The sequence below is a fragment of the Procambarus clarkii genome, chromosome 84, assembly GCF_040958095.1.
Source record: "Procambarus clarkii isolate CNS0578487 chromosome 84, FALCON_Pclarkii_2.0, whole genome shotgun sequence".
NCBI lineage: Eukaryota > Metazoa > Arthropoda > Malacostraca > Decapoda > Cambaridae > Procambarus > Procambarus clarkii.
The window spans coordinates 21,748,729-21,771,217 of record NC_091233.1 but is presented as its reverse complement, the minus strand read 5'-3'; the positions used below and the strand labels follow the sequence as shown (position 1 = coordinate 21,771,217).

General features: G+C 47.4%; 2 protein-coding genes across 5 annotated transcripts in view; one reads left to right on the top strand and one right to left on the bottom strand.

Annotated features, from left to right (window-relative positions):
- Positions 1-22,489, top strand: part of LOC123774896 (protein amalgam) — a 91,814-nt gene that overhangs the window by 40,336 nt on the left and 28,989 nt on the right. For both annotated transcript variants that reach the window (XM_045769589.2, XM_045769588.2), the window contains exons 2-8: positions 14,443-14,625; positions 15,027-15,106; positions 16,601-16,742; positions 17,268-17,389; positions 18,753-18,894; positions 19,384-19,555; positions 21,359-21,481. In XM_045769589.2, coding sequence (XP_045625545.2) covers positions 14,443-14,625; positions 15,027-15,106; positions 16,601-16,742; positions 17,268-17,389; positions 18,753-18,894; positions 19,384-19,555; positions 21,359-21,481 — 964 coding nt within the window. The remainder of the gene's footprint in view (positions 1-14,442; positions 14,626-15,026; positions 15,107-16,600; positions 16,743-17,267; positions 17,390-18,752; positions 18,895-19,383; positions 19,556-21,358; positions 21,482-22,489) is intronic.
- Ctu2 (Cytosolic thiouridylase subunit 2) overlaps positions 20,278-22,489 on the bottom strand; it is a 44,675-nt gene continuing 42,463 nt past the window's right edge. For all 3 annotated transcript variants that reach the window (XR_006775002.2, XR_011225483.1, XM_045769592.2), the window contains one exon: positions 20,278-21,474. The gene's annotated coding sequence lies outside the window, so the exon portion shown is untranslated. The remainder of the gene's footprint in view (positions 21,475-22,489) is intronic.

Here is a 22,489-nt window from a genome sequence, read left to right as displayed (position 1 = left end):
GGAAGGGGAAGAAGGGGGAGGGGAGGGGAGGGAAGAGTGGAAGTGGCAGCATTACCAGCAATAGCCGCCCTCGCCCCACAGCTGTTCCCTCCCCCACACCTTACTTTGTTGATCTTGATCTTTCTTTGTTGCTCTGAACTATATTCGTTCCTGTCACGGTGACGGACACTAAGGACCCAGCCACCAATAACATAACCCCCCCCCCACTCTACCATTGACAGTAGGGGTGCCACAGGGCACCATCTCAGGACCTCTCCTTGTTCTTGTATACATCAATGATTTGCCAAATGTTTCTAACATTCTTAAACCTATGATATATGCTGACGATACTACCACCTTCATCTGTTCTGACCCTAACACCCCCCCCACCACCACACTAAATAATTTTGTCAGTAATGAATTTAAAGTCCACTCATGGGTGTCAACTAACACTAAACATCGAAAAGACTTCAATGTTAACATTAGCAATAAAAATGAGAGGAAGTTCCTTGGCCTGTACATAGACAAGATACTGAACTTCAGCACCCACATACAACACAGTAAAAAAAATTTAAAACAGTGGGTATACTCTCTAAAATCATATGTTATGTTCCCCACTCTGCTCTCCTTATCATTATACTACGCGCTAATCTATTCCTATCTTACGAATGGTATCTGTACATATAGTTCAACCACTGCAAATTACCACAAGCCTATAATCACCCAGAAAAAAACAGAACATACTGCCTTCAGACTACACACAGCCCCTCTGTTTAAGTCTCTTAACATGATAAACATACACTCGCTCCACACATTCTCGTATGCTATCTACATGCACAAAACCTTGTTCCTAAATGCTAATCTTGATCTGAAACTTTTCCTTGATAGGTGTAATAGAACCCATGAGCACCACGCCAGAAATAAATCTTTGATATCCCCAGAGTCAAACTGAATCTGTGTAAACACTCCAAGCAAATAAAAGGACCCAGTCTTTGGACCTCGCTCCCTGACGAATTAAAAAATTGCCCAACCTATGCCTTGTTCAAAAATAAAACCAAAAAAATACCTAATTTCATCCTAAGTTTCCTACCTTGTGCTTCAAACTCCCACTGTATCTTGTACTACCCACTGGCGCAATTTCAGTACTTAAGACATATCTTTACCAATGTAATCACCTCTGTTAATTTATATTAATTTATATTGTAGTTTTGTTGATATAAAACCTTGCTATAATGTACCTTTCCATATGCAGACGAGGAGTCACAATAACGTGGCTAAAGTATGTTGACCAGACCACACACTAGAAGGTGAAGGGACGACGACGTTTCGGTCCGTCCTGGACCATTCTCAAGTCGATTGTGTTAGATACCAAGCTTATGTAATCTCACAAACCCACTCTATCTTTTTGTGAATAAATTATTTATTATTCCTTGCTTCCTAGTCCCCTCCCCTCCTAACTACCCCTCTTCACGAAGACAGTAGGTAGCGTAGGGGAAAAAAGTGAGTTTTATGAGGTCAGTTGACTATAGAGGTATTCAGGAAGTGTTCCAAACAGTGTGGTTAAGTCATAGGCGAGACGCTACGACGAAAACCACTAGGTTTGGACGTGTTGGGTTAGGTTAGGCTCAGTTAGGGGACTTGCTGCATGGGTAACAACTTCTCCATATCGACCTACCCAGGCTTTGCGCCCTGGAGAGGCCACTCCAGACCGACAACCAGAGCACAACTCCATAGTCTTCTGAGACTGATGGATGCCTTCTAGTTAGGTTTTAAAATGCGTTCGAATTGACAGTATGTTTTAATACTAAGTGTAATAAGTACATTTCCTGACTGTCATACATAGTACATAATTGCACTTATGGGGCTGTTACATTTACCTGCCCATTTTTGGAGGACGGGCTGGTAATTGGGAACATTATTCCTGGGGTATTCTGAACATCTCAGAATTTAGACAGAATATCTCAGAATACCCTCTAAGGGTACAGAATACCCTTAGAGGGTATGCTGTACCCTCTATACTGGTGGACCTATAAGTATATATTGTTGATATAAGGAAGCCCCTCAACACGGCAGCAAGGGGGGATTACTAGTGATCAACTACCTGTAAATCTCTCTATCCCACCTCCCCTAACTATCCTAACAGTGAACACTGTTGGGAAGTTCTACACTGTCCTTGTCATGTTCCTCACCGTTTGCCTCAACTAGGGGAACCACAGGACAAACCATCTATAAGGATTTAAATAAACTAACATTTGAACAATGAACCTCTCCTGTGTGAATTGTACTGATCTTGGCATCCTACGACCTGGTGCCAATGAGCTCTTAAGTGCTCTAATAGTCAGGTGTAACCGCCCCCTTACCCCCCCCCCCTTCCCCGGGGCGGGTGGTATCAATACTTGTGTGGGGAATGTTCTGCCCCCCCCCCCCCCGTATAATCCCCATGTACAGTGGGGATTATACGGGGGGATGCTATATATGATCCCAAACCCACCTGGACCTAGGTGGGTTTGGGATCACTCGAGCGAAGGAGTCAGGATTATCTTGTCATTTAGTCTCGTCCGTCACATCTTCTAGGTAACCCTTGAGGAGCCCTCGTAGCCTGGTGGATAGCGCGCAGGACTCGTAATTCTGTGGCGCGGGTTCGATTCCCGCACGAGGCAGAAACAAATGGGCAAAGTTTCTTTCACCCTGAATGCCCCTGTTACCTAGCAGTAAATAGGTACCTGGGAGTTAGTCAGCTGTCATGGGCTGCTTCCTGGGGATGGAGGCCTGGCCGATGACCGGGCCGCGGGGACACTAAAGCCCCGAAATCATCTCAAGATAACCTCAAGATAACCCAGCGGTAGTTAACATCTAATTGTCCTTCTCTCTACCGGTTCCCTGATCTTGATATTTTAGCATAACTGTTATGTAAACAACAGGGTGGTGGCAGCATTCATAAGTCTCTCTCTGTGTCTCACTCTTTCTCTCTGTCTGTCTGTCTTTCTCTCTCTCTCTCTCTTTCCCCTTCCTTCAAGTCTCAAGTCATCATGGAGCGTAATATTGGTGACGGGAGTTGTCTCATTATAACGAAGGCGGTTTTGCTTCAAATTGTTATAATGATAGTTTTCATATATTATATGGCGTCTGACGGGGGGGGGATGGTTGGCCCCTGGCGTCTGGGGGGGGGGCGGCGTCTGGGGGGGGGGCCCTGGCGTCTGGGGGGGGGGGCCCTGGCGTCTGGGGGGGGGGCCCTGGCGTCTGGGGGGGGGCCTGGCGTCTGGGGGGGGATGGTTGGCCCCTGGCGTCTGGAAGGGGCCCTGGCGTCTGGGGGGGGGCCCTGGCGTCTGGGGGGGGGGGGATGGCTGGCCCCTGGCGTCTGACGGGGGGGGGGGGGGATGGTTGGCCCCTGGCGTCTGGGGGGGCCCCCCGGCGTCTGGGGGGGGGCCGGCGTCTGGGGGGGTGGGGCCCTGGCGTCTTGGGGGGGGGGGGGCGGCGTCTGGCGTCTTGGGGGGGGGGGGCGGCGTCTGGCGTCTTGGGGGGGGGGGCGGCGTCTGGCGTTCGCAGCTGAAGTCATAACTCCAGTAAGGTAAATGTTTGTGAAAGCTTTGAGAGCAGAGCCATTTATAGAGTAAAGACCCTTGCTCTGTATTTATATATGGGAGAACCCTCACCCCAGGGGTCGTGTACGTGGGGACCCCCGGGGTCGTGTACGTGGGGACCCCCGGGGTCGTGTACGTGGGGACCCCCGGGGTCGTGTACGTGGGGATCCCCGGGGTCGTGTACGTGGGGATCCCCGGGAGGGGGGTTCGTGTACGTGGGGGACCCCGGGGGGACCCCCGGGGTCGTGTACGTGGGGGACCCCGGAGGGAGGGGTCGTTTACGTGGGGGGGGACCCCTGGGGGGGTCGTGTACGTGGGGGGGGACCCCTGGGGGGGGTCGTGTACGTGGGGGAACCCCTGGGGGGGGTCGTGTACGTGGGGGGGACCCCTGGGGGGGACCCCTGGGGGGGGTTACAGCCGGTTGCTGATCTAAGTAGAATGACACAGCCTGGCCTCCGACAGCCTGGCCTCCGACAGCCTTGTCCTCTTACAGCCTGGCCTCCGACAGCCTTGTCCTCTTACAGCCCGGCCTCCGACAGCCTTGTCCTCTTACAGCCCGGCCTCCGACAGCCTTGTCCTCTTACAGCCCGGCCTCCGACAGCCTTGTCCTCTTACAGCCCGGCCTCCTACAGCCTTGTCCTCTTACAGCCCGTCCTCCTACAACCTGTCCTCCTACAAAGAACGTCGCTTTCCGCTCGTAAACGTTACATACGACCAAAAATTGTCGTACTAGAAAATGGAAGCGGCTGACGAAAGTGGCGTACTGTCCCGTTTTCTGTTCTGGGTCCTCTGGTAGATTAGGAGAGACTACGTTAAATTAAGTTTTCTTGACTTTGGCAAACCTTAGGAGACCGGACTGCCTCATTAAGGGGGTACCACTTCCCCAAATGGTCCCTCACAGGAAGGTGGACACCGGGGCCCCACGGGCATGGCCCAATGCGCATACTGAATTTATCCGAGAGACACTAAACACTAGTGGCCTCGATGAGGACAGGAAGCCGGTGGCTTGTCCTCCCTCCGGCTCCAGGGGGGCCTTGGTAAGGGTTATATGCAAGTATTTTCCCTGCATGCAGTTGCCAAAATCATCATTGTTGTCGCTGAAGCAGCTGATAAAGAGATAAAGATAAAGATTAAGCCACCCAAGAGGTGGCACGGGCATGAATAGCCCGTAAGTGGTGGCCCTTTTGAGCCATTACCAGTATCAAGAGCTGATACTGGAGATCTGTGGAGGTGCGACTGCACCCTGCATGACGGGAGATGTCTCCCGTGTGAAGCAGCTTATTGCTCTGCTGTCTTATAAGACAAACAAAATGCAAAAAGATGTTTCCATTGTACTAACCATTATTATTGCCATAACTCCTGTGAAAGAAATGGACCAAATAACCATTTTATATATATTTTAGTTACCCAACCACTTGGGGGTGGACGGTAGAGTGACGGGTCTCGCTTCATGCAGGTCGGTGTTCAATCCCCCGACCGTCCACAAGTGGTTGGGCACCATTCCCTTCCCTCCGTCCCATCCCAAATCTTTATCCTGACCCCTTCCCAGTGCTATATTGTCGTAATGGCTTGGCCCTTTCCCCTGGCAGTTCAATTCAATTATATATTTGTGTTGATAGAGAGGGAAATGTTAGCTTAGGGACTTCGCCTCTCCCCCAGGCCTTGTGGTTGCCGGGGAGGGGGGGGGGGGGAAGAGGACCCCTCCCGCCAAACACACACCGAAACTACAACGTTGGTACAACGTTCGAACAAGTTTTAACACCTCCTAACCAGTTATAACAACCAATATAGCAGGTTGTAACAACGTTCTAATACGTCATAAACACGTTAAGCCAAGATGTAACAACTTTATCACAAGTTGTAACAAGCGGAAAATAGAGACAGTTTTGGTTTGTGTTTGCAGGGCTGAAGCTATAAACAAACCCTACACCCCCCCCCCCCCCCTGAAGTGGCCAGGGGGTTGTACAGTCATCGGCCGAGCGGACAGCACGCTGGACTTGTGATCCTGTGGTCCTGGGTTCGATCCCAGGCGCCGACGAGAAACAATGGGCAGAGTTTCTTTCACCCTATGGCCCTGTTACCTAGCAATAAAATAGGTACCTGGGTGTTAGTCAGCTGTCACGGGCTGCTTCCTGGGGGTGGAGGCCTGGTCGAGGACCGGGCCGCGGGGACACAAAAGCCCCGAAATCATCTCAAGATAACTTCAAGAAGATGGTATTTTTAATTTCTTATCCATGCTAGCATTACACGTTTCTTGGATTGTCCATTTCTACTTTCACCCATTTGCAGGGTGAAAGAAACTCTGCCCATTGTTTCTCGTCGGCGCCTGGGATCGAACCCGGGACTACAGGATCAAGTGTCCAGCGTGCTGTCCGCTCGCCCGGTGGAAACAGTTTGGTTGACTCCAGCCTGACACTTGATGGACCTTCACCCCTAATGGAAGACGTTACTCAGGGACACTGGGAAGGGGTTAAAGGGAGGGGGGGAAGTCTAAGGGAAGGGGCCACCATAACCACCACCCAGGTTAATAGAATCCTGTCTATCAATGGTGCGAGATTAATTTACCCATTTGTATCACCACCTGACTTACTAGACCCTCTCACTCCGTCACTGTTGCCTCTATGCTAGGGTGGGGCCCCCCACACTGAAGAATGGAGGGGGTGGGGCCCCCCACACTGAACAATGGAGGGGGTGGGGCCCCCCACACTGAACAATGGAGGGGGTGGGGCCCCCCACACTGAACAATGAAGGGGGTGGGGCCCCCAAGGAAGCCAGTATGCTAGGGTGGGGCCCCCACACTGAACAATGGAGGGGGTGGGGCCCCCAAGGAAGCCAGTATGCTAGGGTGGGGCCCCCAAGGAAGCCAGTATGCTAGGGTGGGGCCCCCAAGGAAGCCAGTATGCTAGGGTGGGGCCCCCAAGGAAGCCAGTATGCTAGGGTGGGGCCCCCAAGGAAGCCAGTATGCCAGGGTGGGGCCCCCAAGGAAGCCAGTATGCCAGGGTGGGGCCCCCAAGGAAGCCAGTATGCTAGGGTGGGGCCCCCAAGGAAGCCAGTATGCTAGGGTGGGGCCCCCAAGGAAGCCAGTATGCCAGGGTGGGGCCCCCAAGGAAGCCAGTATGCTAGGGTGGGGCCCCCCACACTGAACAATGAAGGGGGTGGGGCCCCCCACACTGAACAATGAAGGGGGTGGGGCCCCCAAGGAAGCCAGTATGCTAGGGTGGGGCCCCCCACACTGAACAATGAAGGGGGTGGGGCCCCCAAGGAAGCCAGTATGCTAGGGTGGGGCCCCCAAGGAAGCCAGTATGCTAGGGTGGGGCCCCCAAGGAAGCCAGTATGCTAGGGTGGGGCCCCCAAGGAAGCCAGTATGCCAGGGTGGGGCCCCCAAGGAAGCCAGTATGCCAGGGTGGGGCCCCCAAGGAAGCCAGTATGCCAGGGTGGGGCCCCCAAGGAAGCCAGTATGCTAGGGTGGGGCCCCCCAAGGAAGCCAGTATGCTAGGGTGGGGCCCCCAAGGAAGCCAGTATGCTAGGGTGGGGCCCCCAAGGAAGCCAGTATGCCAGGGTGGGGCCCCCAAGGAAGCCAGTATGCTAGGGTGGGGCCCCCAAGGAAGCCAGTATGCTAGGGTGGGGCCCCCAAGGAAGCCAGTATGCCAGGGTGGGGCCCCCAAGGAAGCCAGTATGCTAGGGTGGGGCCCCCAAGGAAGCCAGTATGCCAGGGTGGGGCCCCCAAGGAAGCCAGTATGCTAGGGTGGGGCCCCCAAGGAAGCCAGTATGCTAGGGTGGGGCCCCCAAGGAAGCCAGTATGCTAGGGTGGGGCCCCCCCAAGGAAGCCAGTATGCCAGGGTGGGGCCCCCAAGGAAGCCAGTATGCTAGGGTGGGGGCCCCCAAGGAAGCCAGTATGCTAGGGTGGGGGCCCCCAAGGAAGCCAGTATGCTAGGGTGGGGGCCCCCAAGGAAGCCAGTATGCTAGGGTGGGGCCCCCCAAGGAAGCCAGTATGCTAGGGTGGGGCCCCCCCAAGGAAGCCAGTATGCCAGGGTGGGGCCCCCAAGGAAGCCAGTATGCTAGGGTGGGGCCCCCAAGGAAGCCAGTATGCTAGGGTGGGGCCCCCAAGGAAGCCAGTATGCTAGGGTGGGGGCCCCCAAGGAAGCCAGTATGCTAGGGTGGGGGCCCCCAAGGAAGCCAGTATGCTAGGGTGGGGGCCCCCAAGGAAGCCAGTATGCTAGGGTGGCCCACACACTGATAAAGTAATTGACTTTTGATGAACCCAGCCAACAGCGCTGACGGATTTATGAAGGAAGGGCGCTTAATAGGGGCGTGGTGGGGTGCTGTGGGGGGGGGGACGGGGGTCGTGATTGGGGTGCTGTGCCCCCCATCCCCCCCCCCCCCCAGCACCTGGTTCTAGCACGTGGTTGCGGGTGGTTCTGCTACTGGTAGGGTGGTTGGTTGGTTCCATAAGTGTTGTTTTAGCAGTCCGTCCTCCTGAAGTTTCCCCTACGTCAAGAAACTATCGTACGAAAGTGCCTTTTATCCTAACCTACCAGAGGACCCACAACAGAAAACGGGACAGTACGTAAATTTTGCCATCCCGCTTCCATTTTCTAGTTTTTTTTTTTTTACCTTAGGTAGACTATACGTCAAAATGCGACGTTCTACTAGGACGACGGGCTGTTCCAGTAGCCGGGAATGGAATTCCGTCCCTTCAGTCCCATTCCGTCCCTCCATCCCTGCCACATTACAGGGGCCTCGTAGCCTGGTGGATAGCGCGCAGGACTCGTAATTCTGTGGCGCGGGTTCGATTCCCGCACGAGGCAGAAACAAATGGGCAAAGTTTCTTTCACCCTGAATGCCCCTGTTACCTAGCAGTAAATAGATACCTGGGAGTTAGTCAGCTGTCACGGGCTGCTTCCTGGGGTGTGTGTGGTGTGGGGGAAAAAAAAAAAAAAGTTAGTAAACAGTTGATTGACAGTTGAGAGGCGGGCCGAAAGAGCAAAGCTCAACCCCCGTAAAAACACAACTAGTAAACACATTCCAAGTAAATCCATCGACAATAAATTCGGATGCTCTCGGACGCAGGTTCGAATCCGCGTCACGGCCCTTGTGCATTTGTACACAATAAATTAGACTTCCCAGTGTGGACACAGTGGGCTACGTCCTGGACTCGCACACAATTCCCTGACCGGAACAGAAACGGTTGGTCACATTTCCTTTCACCTAATGCCGCTGATCACCTAGCAGTTTTTTTTTTTTTTTTTTTTTTTTTTTTTCTACCACAGACGTGGCCACACATTTACAATGCTAACCAGCATATATACATTTTCTAGCAGTAAATAGGTACCCGGGAGTTAGGGATCTGTTGTGGGTTGTATCCTGTGGAAGGTCTAGCCTATGGGGCCGCCTCAATAAGCCTAACAGGCTTCCTGTCCCCCCGGACAAAGGGAATAACTATAATGGATTTCGTGGACTTGTGCGTCACCTGACTGACGCAGACTGACGCAAGGGCCAGGGGCCAGATTCACGAAGCAGTTACGCAAGCACTTACGAACCTGGGGCCAGATTCACGAAGCAGTTACGCAAGCACTTAGGAACCTGGGGCCAGATTCACGAAGCAGTTTCATCCCCCCCCCTGGGGGATGTCACTCCTACCCTCCCCACAAAAAAATTAACAAGGGTGCAGTTTACGAGGAAGTAATATGGGATTATGAGGGATTTATGACCGCAATATCTCGGTAACTGCAGTACGCGCATGTATATGTATGTATACATCCACATTCATGTATGAAGTCACGTTCTGGTGTATGAACCCCCACGTTGGGTGCCCCAGGGGAGGGGGGGGGAGGGGGGAGATGGAAGAATTAGTGTTATTCACCCCTCAGTTCAATCACTTGGGGTGGACGGTAGGCTGGCGGTCTCGCCTCGTGCAGGTCGGCGTTCAATCCCCGACTGTCAAAGCGGTTGGGCACCATTCCCTTCCCCCTCGTCCCATCCCAAATCCTGACCCGTTCCAAGTGCTATATAGTCGTAATGGCTTGGCGCTTTCCCGGATAATTTCCTCCCCTCCCTCACCCCCCACCCCCAGTCCTGGCGGGCGGGCCCCCACCCCCAGTCCTGGCGGGGGCCCCCACCACCAGTCCTGGCGGGGGCCCCCACCACCAGTCCTGGCGGGGGCCCCCATGTTAAAGTGTGTGGTGATAGGCTGTGGGCCAGCTGATCAGCCATCGTTCTTGCCTCGCATAATGCTTCAGTGACGTCACGCCTCGCCTCCTTCCATTGTTTTGGTCTGAGCTGTTCCGGCCGGTGGAAGAGGAGGCGGGGGGGGGGGGGGGGGGGACGACCTGTCAGCCGGGATGGGTCTTCAAGGTCTGCTTGTATAGCAAATATTGGCCCATTTTTACACTGTTGAGTAAATGCTTGGTTATATTGGCAGTAAGGTTGTGTGTGATGATTTTAGTGTTGTTGTAAGTGGTGATGGATGGGTTGGTACAGTGTGTGTGGGTGGGGGGGGGGGTGGTTGGAGGGGTTAATTGGTGTTGGGGGGAGGGAGGGGGGGTTGTTGTAGCTGGTGTAGTGGTGGGAGGGGGTTGGTGAGGGGGGTAAAGGGTGGTGTAGGTGGTGGAGGGAGGGAGAGGGGGAGGAGAAGGGGGGAGGAGGGAGAGAGAGGGGGAGGAGAAGGGGGGGAGGAGGGAGAGAGAGAGAGAGAGAGAGAGAGAGAGAGAGAGAGAGAGAGAGAGAGAGAGAGGGAGAGGGAGGCTGGTGTTAGCTCCTCATTATTGTTACTGGAGCTCTATGAAATTTCTTCCCCAAAATATTCCCCGCCGTCAATCCTAATTTGGTGTCCTATAGATGACTCGTAATATTAAAATCGTGTTTCAATTGTTTCCATATTTAGGTTAAACAAAATTATACTGAAAATAAGAATTAAAGTATTTGTAAATTTCTTTGTTCAACCTTGTTGAACAGCCGGTGGCTGGGCGGACAGAACACTGGACGCGTGATCCTGTGGTCCCGGGTTCGATCCCGGGCGCCGGCTAGAAACAATGGGCAGTTTCTTTCACCCTATGCCCCTGTTACCTAGCAGTAAATAAAGTAAATAGGTACCTGGGTGTTAGTCAGCTGTCACGGGCTGCTTCCTAGGGGGTGGAGGCCTGGTCGAGGACCGGGCCGCGGGGACACTAAAAAGCCCCGAAATCATCTCAAGATAACCTAAAGATAATCTTGTATATTTGACAACATCTGCAAGTAGCTAAGGGGCCTGACAGCTGAGTGGACAGCACTTGGGATTCGTAATCCTAAGGTTCCGGGTTCGATCCCCGGTGAAGGCGGAAACAAATAGGCAAAGTTTCTTTCACCTTGATAGCCCTGTTTACCTAGCACTAAATAGGTAGCTGGGAGTTAGACAGCTGCTACGGGCTGCTTCCTGGGGGTGTGTAACAAAAAGGAGGCCTGAGGACCGGGCCGCAGGGACGCTAAGTCCCGAAATCATCTCAAGATAACCTCAAGATAAGAAAGGGGTATGTTTTCCCCCAACCAACACGGGTAGATTCCGTTATCTACCTAACTTGTGATATCCGTGAGCTGTAGATTCCGCATAGTAATTTACATGAATATGGCCAGTATGGACATAAAAGAGAATTATTAAAGACATGTACATAGGAAGATTTAACCCCGGACTTTAGAAAATTAAAAAGTTGACAAGTGACCTTTTAGTGGTCCATCGCCACATACTGGTACTATCGAAGAGATAGTTGCTATAATTACCATTATGTCAGGATGATGTGTTATCTAGTTATCACAACCCATACTCCTGAAATGCAGGCGATGAGTCACAATAACGTGGCTGAAGTATGTTGACCAGACCACATACTAGAAGGTGAAGGGACGACGACGTTTCGGTCCGTCCTGGACCATTCTCAACAGTCGACTTGAGAATGGTCCAGGACGGACCGAAACGTCGTCGTCCCTTCACCTTCTAGTGTGTGGTCTGGTCAACTCTTGAAATGATAGTACTACACTACACTACACACAGATCACAATAGCGTGATGCATCAAATGAACAAATCCACAAGGGCCGTGACGAGGGTTCGAACCTACGTCCGGGAGCATCCCAGACGCTGCCTTAATCGACTGAGCTACGACATGGTAATAAGAATTGCAACCGGTAAATCAACTTGACCTACCACGGATCCTGCAGCCTCTCAGAGACACAAACCAGGTTTTTACACACTCCCCCCACCCCCCCATGCACCCAAGCTCTGTCAATAAGCTGTTCTATCCCTTAGTTCTTCATTACACACAGAAATCACAATAGCGTGATGCATCAAATGAACAAATCCATAAGGGCCGTGACGAAGGTTCGAACCCTCATCACAGCCCTTGTGGATTTGTTCATGATAGTACTGTTTACAACTATTGGGTCGAAAGTACCAGTATGACGGGCCGGACCAGAAGATAGAATTTTGTACTATTAATTTTATAGTCTAGAAAAAATAAAGCTTAAAAACCACTTCAATATTCCTAGGCCGAGTATAGCACGTATATGTACTATATTATCCCAAAGATAACGTGTATTAGGCCGAGCACTGCTGGGAGAGGTTAAGTCTTGTATTTGTTACTGATAAAGAAAGTTTCCGGTATGAACAAATACAATAATGCCAAAGTCTACCATCTGGTGGTCCATAACTTCATGTTGGTACTTTCGACCAAATAGTTTACTGTAAGTACTTTCATTTAGGAGAATGGGCTGATTATCGATAAAGTTGTGTGCGTGTGCGGGGTTGAAGGCGAGATGCTTGCGGCTAGTCTCGTTAAACTTTACACCATTAATGGTCATTTCTGGGACACTGGGGTCGTCTCGGTGGCCTAGAGACGTAAACTCTCACAAGTAAAGCCTGGCCTCAGGGCCGGGCTTGGGGAGTAGAAGAACTCCCAGAACCCCATCAACCAGGTATATGTGGGCCTGCGGGCCGCTCCAAGCAACAGCCTGGTAGACCAAACTCTCACAAGTCAAGCCTGGCCTCGGGCCGGGCTTGGGGAGTAGAAGAACTCCCAGAACCCCATCAACCAGGTATATGTGGGCCTGCGGGCCGCTCCAAGCAACAGCCTGGTGGACCAAACTCTCACAAGTCAAGCCTGGCCTCGGGCCGGGCTTGGAGTAGAAGAACTCCCAGAACCCCATCAACCAGGTATATGTGGGCCTGCGGGCCGCTCCAAGCAACAGCCTGGTGGACCAAACTCTCACAAGTCAAGCCTGGCCTCGGGCCGGGCTTGGGGAGTAGAAGAACTCCCAGAACCCCATCAACCAGGTATCAACCAACCAACCAGAGGTGGTGATAACGGCCACACACTCACGAAGTCTATAGATGTGAAATGTTCAGGGCCGAGCCCATAGACTTTAACATTAGTTTAAATAATAGTTACCATAAGGGATTTTTAGCACCACGTAACTAGCTTTTTGACACACTGTACTCCCCTTCATATAGTCTAGGGAACCTGCACAAATGCACATGTACCCAAATATGATAATAAAAAATATATATTTTCAAAACATTTTCAGATGACAGATTTGCATTCTGGGTGCAACCTTTTATTCCATTGATTGGGGGAGGGGGGAGGGAGGATACAGGGAAAATTGGAATTGGAATTGAAATAAGTTTATTGAGGTAAAATACACACAAAGGGATGAGGTAGCTCAAGCTATTCTCACCCCGTTCAGTACATTGTGTTAATACATACATAGACACGCATCACAAACAATAAACGTATTGCCAAACATTCTGAGAGAATACAGGGGAAGGGTGTGTGCTTGGAGGAGAGGTGTGGTGTATGTTGGAGGAAATGGGGGGACGGAACGTCTAGGTGGGGGAAGGGGGGGGGGATGTTTATGCATCCCAGTGAAGATGATGAAGGTCTTGTGTATTATCATCCACATCACTTGGCACTATAATAACCTCCCTTCTCTCTCGTGGCAAGCAGGCGCCCCCCACCCCATCCCTCTCCCCTCCACCCATGAACCATGTAGTAATGGGTTCCAACACCTTACCGGACTCTTTGACGTGCACCAGTAGGTGGTGTGGGGACAACACGACCATCTGCCTCTGGACGGTAGAGCGACGGTCTCGCTTTATGCAGGTCGGTGTTCAATTCCCGACCATACAAGTGGTTGGGTACCATTCCTTCCCTCTATCCCATCCCAAATGCTTATACTTACCCCTTCCAAGTGCTATATAGTCGTAATGGCTTGGAGCTTTCTCCTGAATGTAAGCTACACCAACCGGAAGCCCTTTGTCTGAATAGCCGGTTTCCAGAAATGTGAGCAGGTTAATAAGCAGAATCTATTTTTAACACAACAATGTTGCGTTGATTTTACAAGATTGTTCTTTGCGAGATGTTGGATGATTCCCTCCCTTAGGATTCTCTCCATGAGCTTGCAGATGTGTCATGTCAAGCTGATCGGACGGTAGTTTTCTGCCTTTTTTGAAAATAGGGGTAACATTTGCATATTTTCAATCCAGGGGAACTATCCCTTGGTCCAGGGATTTTCTGAAAAGAAGTTTGTGGCGTGCATAGTGCATTTGCCAGTTCCTTGACGACTTTGGATTGAAATCCATCCACACTTGGGGCTTTTGAGTCTTTGGTTTGTCAATGTTCTTCCTGACTGTGTCGCATGTAATGGGTATATCCCTCAATTCATTCTCTTCATCACCTTCAAAGATTTGTGTGGATGATGGGATGTCGTTCAATCATTCTAGTATGAACACTGATGTAAAGTATTCATTCAGTGTTTAGTAGTGTATATAGTGAATGTATTAACTAGACTTAACAAAACCATCTCATTAAGTTAATGAGAGTTTGGAGCGAGTATATTATTGAGGTAATCTATTCATTACAGTGTTGGCGGGTCAGCTGAAGGTAACCGGTCAAGTGGGGTCGCCGTGGAGCACAGGGAATAATGACTACTATTATGACCCGCTCAACCCAGAGGACACACTCCCCGTCATCACCACCACCAACAGCTCTCTGGTTGCCATCCAGGGCGACTCCCTCCTCCTCCCGTGCGAGGTCCATAACCTAGGTTTGTAGTCTGACTGTCAATATGTTGCTATATCTGCAAGTCTTCCATGATCGCTTGTACTCCTATCTACTATTCTGAAAATAAATATTCTTTTCATTATTGTTCTTCCAAGATTTACCCTCAATGTGTAGCTCTTCCCTCTCCTTTTGGATACGCACAGCCTTCTAGTTGAGCAGCTTCCTGCGTCACATTTGAATTACACACTAATTCTTTTAAAGCCACATTGTCACAGCTCGATTATCTGAGCCATGCCACTCCTACCAAAGACGCTTATTTAATCTTCCTGCTTCACCCACACCAAGGCTTGTCTCATTAACACTCATTCCCTTCTGACTGACTTAATTCAATCCGCTCTACCATCACCACAGGAGATTCCTGCTAATGGCTCATCCTTCCCACAGGAGATTACAGCCTCACCTGGCGCTATAAGAATGAGATCCTTTGGGTGTTACATCAAGACGCTGATGGCCTCGATGTCCAGGTATTGTCTTAATTACACCACACTCTGTGATCTTTCTCTCTTGGGTCCTGTGTCGAGATTCTATACCCATGATTACGATTATTATTAATAGAATAAAAGGACCCATTCTTTGGAACTCACTCCCTCACGAATTAAAAAAATTGTCAAACCTATGCCTTATTCAAAAGTAAAACCAAAAAGTACCTAATTTCATATTCATAGTTCCGTACCTGCTTCATACCTGCTTGATGGGGTTCTGGGAGTTCTACTACTTCCCCAAACCTACAATGTAGGGATTTGTGCCTACCTTGTAGGCACAAGGTAGGCTACCTTGTAGGCACAAGGTAGCCTACCTTGTAGGCACAAGGTAGGCTACCTTGTAGGCACAAGGTAGGCTACCTTGTAGGCACAAGGTAGGCTACCTTGTAGGCACAAGGTAGGCTACCTTGTGCCTACCTCTGCCTACCCCTACCTTGTGCCTACCTCTGCCTACCCCTACCTTGTGCTTTACTTCAACTGTATTTTGTAGTTCCCACTTCCCCAATATAAGTACTTAAGACACCTTTACCAGTGTAATCACCTCTGTCAATTTATATTAAAGTTATTTGTTGAGATAAAACTTTGCTACAATGTACCTTTCCATCTTGCTTGATATGTTAAATTAAAAGGACCTGCCGGAAACGGTATGCGTGTTAGTGGCTTTGCAAGAACGTAAAAATATCACTAATGTAATCTCACCAACCCATTGTACCTTCTTGCAAATAAAATACTGTATTTTATTAATATTATATTGAGAATGAGGAAACATGCATGCATGAACAATTATAAAAAGTTGTCTACATTGACTCGGTACATTACCTTGCAACAGCCTGTGTTGCCAGATACACTAGGGCTGTGGGTAACAAGTAGCACATAATGTATAACACTAAGACTAAAGAGAATTAATTGGAACACTTGGGTAACTCGAACCAGCAATCAGGGTGCTCCTCGCCACACACACTTTACCCCTGTACCAGGACATGCCTACCTACACCAGAGTGCATTGGGGTTATTTGTAAAACTTGGACTGGCATCAGTAGAAGCCTCCAAATTTTGTTTTATTTGAGGGAATTTCAGGTTGTATAACTTAAACCATGTCAGATACAGCTCGAAGTGCCCTGATTGCTAGTTGAGTCACCTCAGTGTTGTAATTGATATTCTCACTGATATAAGAAAATCTCTACAGTATTTCAGAGGGGCTTCCTCCTAAATCTGAGAACACATCTAGGAGGTGCATTGTGGTGCTTGCTCCGGATGGGCAATGATTTATGACATGCAAGACAGCTATGCATGTCATACATAAGCTAATGGGACCAGCTTAGAATTTTGCTACAGTACAGTATTTTATTTGTATTGCATATGGCCTCTATATACCTTTACTTGTTTTATAGGGTTATAGAAAACAATTGCTATTGTCCATAAATAAATCATCTAGATACTAATCACTAACATTCAAATTGTACTATCAACCAACAGTGTGTGTCCCAGGATGACCGCATTGGCTTCAATGGGACATCACTGACTCTAGGACCCGTGGAACCCCGAGACAGTGGCACCTACATTTGTGAGCTTGGTACAGTGCCTATCCGTGCCCTCATCCACACACTCGCCGTCAGAGGTTTGTGGCTAGACCCCTATTTTATCATGTAGGTAATTCCATACAGTAATTGTACTTGCTGGACTGTAGTTACTGAATAAGAGCTAAAATTGTGGTGTACCATAAAGTATATATATATATACTGTATATACTTTATGCTTGTATCAAGCATTTTAACTCATAGGGTTATAAACCCATGGAACTGTCTACCTGTTAAAGCCCTAAATGCCAAAACATTGCTGCAAATTCAAAATCTAGTGAGAGAAAATCTTCATGACAAATGGGAGGACTTTTGACAAGCCACCAGCTTCCTGTCATTGTCAAGGCCACTAGTGAAATGATGTCATTCAGGTAAATATAACATGAGGTAAGCTAGATTCGCCCTGCCTAAATCAAAATGTCACTTCAAATGTTTATTCAGATGCAAGTTGTCATCTAAAAATTAAATGGGTAAACACTTAACAAGAGTCTTTAGTAGTTAGCATTTAATTGAGGTAGCAACACTTGATGTAAACTAATTAAGTCTTCAACACTTGACTGCTGCAGTGCCTCCATCAGTGTACCCGGCCAACAACCGCAGCGTGGTGACCATAAAGATGGGTGGCAGTATCACTCTGGCCTGCCATGCAACTGGTCATCCCAAGCCAACTGTCACCTGGAGCCGCAAGGTAAGCAGTGTCCAGATTTTAGGCCCTATGAATAGCTACAGCCATTGCTAGGTTCTCGTTCTGACTGTAGGTTTGTATTCATCATGGGCCTAGCTAAAGTATTTTAATTTGGTCTGATATGGAGAAGAACTTCTCAGTATGCCCAGTTGATCAGATTTGTAAAAGTGAAAGTAAAAAAGTAAACTAGTAATTACTAGTAAGGAAGCATGTACAGTGTAGATATATAAATGCAAAAAAGCAAAATAATAAAATAAAAATCCCCCAAGCCTCAAGGAGGGATTTTCCAGGGTTGTATATTAATGTAAATGAGGAGCTTATTCAACCTTTGTCAAGTACTTTATATACAATATACTATACAAGTCAGACACTACCAGAAATGTAGTGTGTTCTGAATGAAATCCAAATTTTAATACTCTCCAGCACTGAATGTCATGAAGCACCTTTACTGGTCGACACTCGATGGTTTCCAGAGCTCAACTTGAATACCATTAATCCTTGGCTCAATACACCAGACTTCCAAGATACTGTTTATCTGTCTACCTGGTCCAGGGGCTAGATTCACGTGGCAGTTATGCAAGTACTTACGAACATGTACATCTTTCCTCGATCTTTGTCGGCTTCGGTTACATTTATTAAACAGTTTACAAGCATGAAAACTTGCCAATCAACTGTTGTTATTGTTATAAAAAGCCTCCTGGTGCTTCGGAGCTCATTAACTGTTTAATAATTGTAAACAAAGCCGCCAAAGATTGAGAAAAGATGTACAGGTTTGTAAGTGCTTGCGTAACTGCTTCGTGAATTTAGCCCCAGGATTCTGGCTAACTCGAAGGCATGGAGAGCAGAGGATCAGATCTTGGCCACAAACTTGGGAAAACCCATCAGAAACCATAGGTGCAACAAAATAGGAATGACAGTTTCTATGGAGTAAAGACCCTGGCTGTGAAGTGCCTTACTATCACCAGATATCATCCCAGGTCACCTTAGGGCTTTGCCAGCCTGCTCCCACTTTTGGAACTGCTTGTGCAAAACCCATGGAATTAGGGAACAAAATGGGGATGGGGAGCCTACAGGGGGCCCACCAAAATAGCATTTCAGAACATTCAGTGTGTGATTTCTGAATGTTCTGACAGGTAGTGGGGATGACAGGTACTCGGATTCATTATTATGCCATGAACAATAAGTATGTCATTCTGTATATTGTAACTATTATAGAGAATGATGTAAACAAATTAATAGTTGCTTTCAATCTAAGGAAATGTTTGTTAAATGAAAAACTAATAATAAGAGACAAGCAGCATTTGACTATAGTCTGTAATTTTGCCAAATACAGCAACAAGAAAAGTAGTCTGACATGTATCCTTAGGGTGGAAATCTGCCTGGGCCAGCAGAGGGAGCAACTTTGAGTGTGGAGGACGCTGTGCCTGAAGACAATGGCATCTACAAGTGTACAGCTCGAAATGGTGTGGGAGAACCGGCTTCTACTTCCATTACTCTTCAGGTCATGCGTGAGTATTTTATCTGGTATTTTTTTTATCACCTCCACCACTGCTATCATTCTTAGTGTAATGAATTTTTTTAATACTAGAATACTGTACTGGTCAATAGTAATAACTTCAGACCATTTATTTAAAAAAGTTCACTGTAACTCTCACAAGAGGCAACAGCATCAAGCTCAACAAGCCACAAAGGAGGACAGAAAACAGAATGATTGTTTACCTATAGCAGAAATATACCTGTGTAATTGCCCATGTGCTGAAACCATAAGTGTGAAGCCAGTTCTCCAATTAAAAATTCAGCTGTAAATGTCCTTGGAAATAATGAGTAGGTCTTTGGCAAACTGCTGGCTTTCTGTCCCTATTGAGGTGACTCTTGGAGAAATTTATGTAAATTCAGATATACAGTAATGGCAATGATTCAGCTTATTACAGCCAATAATTTGACCACTTGGCATTTTGTCTTTTCAGCATCTCAACATATACTTCTTATTTAAACAGATGAACCTAAAGTGTGGGCAGAGAGAGACGAGGTTTACTCTGGTGTAGCCTATGATTCCTCACTAGCTTGCTATGTGGAAGCTGAACCTCGAGCTCAGGTCAAGTGGTACAAAGTTGGCGATATTCCAGTGGATCCTCTGAGACTCCGTAAGACAGTGGATGCAAACTACAGGTTTGAAAACGAAAATATGTGTTTTGTGATGTTAAATTGTGTAAGTGTGCATGTAATTACCAAGGTTTAGTTACAGAATGAGGGTGATGCTCATGGGGGCCATTTATCCTATAATCTAAATCATATACAATTTTTAAGCTTTAGATGGCTTTGGCATCTACTACCAACTCATGGTGCTGGTGAGGCTGATGGCTTGGTAGTGGCGAGTTTGAAATTGTAGAACCCCCTTGTGTGAGCCATGTTGAATGACTTGAAAGAGTGGTTTGGATTGATGGTGTCTTGCTGAGGTCAGTCATGTCATGTCTTGCAGAATTACTTGCTTTTTATCCCTCGATCTTTCCTTGTTTGAGAGTTCTTAATGAGAATGCAGTTCAATGGAAATAAAAATAATTGAATAATTCATTTTGTCAGGAACAGGAAGCCTGTCTATATATAATCAGTATATACCTCAGGCTTGTATCGAGGTCCCCCAAGGTCGAACTTCTGACCTTCCCCAGAATGCAACTCTACATCAGTTGCCTAACTCCAAAGTACCTATTTACTGCTAGGTGAACAGAGGCATTCTCAATGTGGGATAATGTCGCCCCCCTATGGTGTACCCTTGAAGTAATTCTTGGTCGTACATTAGATAAATGCTCAGATTTCATTGACAATTTTAATGGACACGATGTGTATCTTTGCTCGATGCTTAAATAAGAAAAATGAGAAATTAAATGGAAAAATTATTCAAAAAATATATTTACATATGATTGGAACTAGCCTATTTATCACTCTCGGAACCCCTAGTTACCTTGAGATTTCGTAGAGCCGAGGTTGAGAAATGCTTCATTAGATGACAGGAAATATGGTTCGAGAACAAAGAATAGTTGAACATCACGAGGCAGAATTACAGTATTCTATACTGCACCATGTGAAAGGGTAACATAAAATATATTGGCTAAGGGTACAGAATTGTACCCTTCATATGGGTTATCCCTTCAAACCTTGTGGTTCGGTCCGAGCAGTGTAAATGCTCGGCGACTGTAAAGTGTCTATACTCTCCAAGATTTCCAGTGTTATTTTTTGAGTTATAATTGTGAATTGTGTGCCAAAATGTTCAGAAATTACTTTTCTAGAGTATAGACAAATAATAAATGGTATACGAATTACATTTTATGCATGGTGTTACTGAATATACCAAAGTTTATCAACTTGTAACATTCTTCATTTATTATTTATCGTAAAAAACAGTGTTTGCAACTAATCACACTACTGTATATAGCTCTAAAATAAAAAATAAAAAAAAGACATAACTTGTACAGTATCTTTTCTTACCTTGGATAATTTGCAAAGCAATAAGAAAATACACATGAGCTGAGCGATTGTCTTGAGTTATAAGACAAGATATCACTTGGTGGTTGAAGCAAATCATTTGGTAGTGATGTGATTTGGTTGGTCCCCTGATACATTGATTTGTTTCCTGATAAGCTCTATCAACACTGTAATCATGTACTTCAAGAGTTTTGTCATAAAGGAACAAGTAGAATGAATGGTCAAGGAATTTATTTTTGGAAATTACAAATTGTGTGACGAATTTTAGTATCATTGGATTGATTAAGTTTAATTATGGAAGACACTAAAATGCATCATCCAACCACTAAAGTGTTATTTGACTTGTGACCTTTACAACCTACAGTTAAGGTAACTGCTTGTATTTTACAAGCAGTCACCTCAACAACTTAGTAATAGATTTTACAAGCAACTAAAATTAATGTTCCCCCTTTATAAGCAATGTCTGTTGTTTAAGGCGTTCATTTTTTACAGGTATTCGCTACATTTTGACCACGTTCAATTGGACGACTTTGGAAATTATACCTGCAATGCTACCAACTTCATGGGTAACTCCTCTGCTCTCCTCCGTCTCTCTGGACGACCCAAGCCTGTAAGGTAAGAGAAGCAGAGCCAAATACAAAATTTAATAATAGGGAAAAAGAAAAAGCTCAAACAAGTGTAAAAAGGTGAGGGCTCCCATGCCTGAATGTCAAGGGGAAAGGGGAGGGGTCCTCCGTGCATGTACGTCATGGGGGTTAAATGGAGGGGGGGAGGCTCCAATGCATGCACATCATGGGTAAATGGAAGGAAGGGGGGAGGGGGGTCCGTGCATGCATGTTGTGGGTTAATGGTGGGTGGGGCTCCCAAGCATGTCATGGAGTGAATACTTTTGTACAAGACAAAGCATAACCATTGCTCATTCCTTTATTTCTACATTTACAATGCACTTGAAAATCTGGTTCATGTGTGACTTCTATAGATGTATTATTTGGGTTATTTAAATTTTGTCTAGTACTGACTCGGCTCCCTTCCTCTTCCCCTATACAAATACAGTAAGTTTGAATGCAATGAAATACACGTTTCTGTTGGGCTCTTGGTAGGTGAGCTAAGCACTGGTCTAGCCAAACCTTCGGAAGATAATGCAGGCCTTCAAGACCCACCCTTTACTACTGAAAACCAGCACCAAAAACTGGGTTTCTACGAGGTGAGCAAGGGAGGGAATTTTCAGGGGAAATCGCCAAGCCATTAAGACTATATAGCACTTGGAAGGGATCAGGATAAGGATTTGGGATGGGACGGGGTGAAAGGAATAGTGCCCAACCACTTGGATGGTCAGGGATTGAATGCCGACCTGCATGAAGCGAGACCGTCGCTCTACCGTCCAGCCCAAGTGGTTGGTACGAGGTGAGAACTTGGGAATCATGTATCAATTCGGAACTGAGAAAAATACAAAACATAAGCATAAGCATAACAAAAAAGCTACTGCTTGAAGATCATTAGGTACCCAGGATATAGTACTCGGTTATGCCACAGTAAGCAAAAACTCTGGTACGTACTTGAAATTCCATACAGTCCATATTAATTTTCTTAGTAATGATTGTTCCATACCTAGTGTAGCACAGC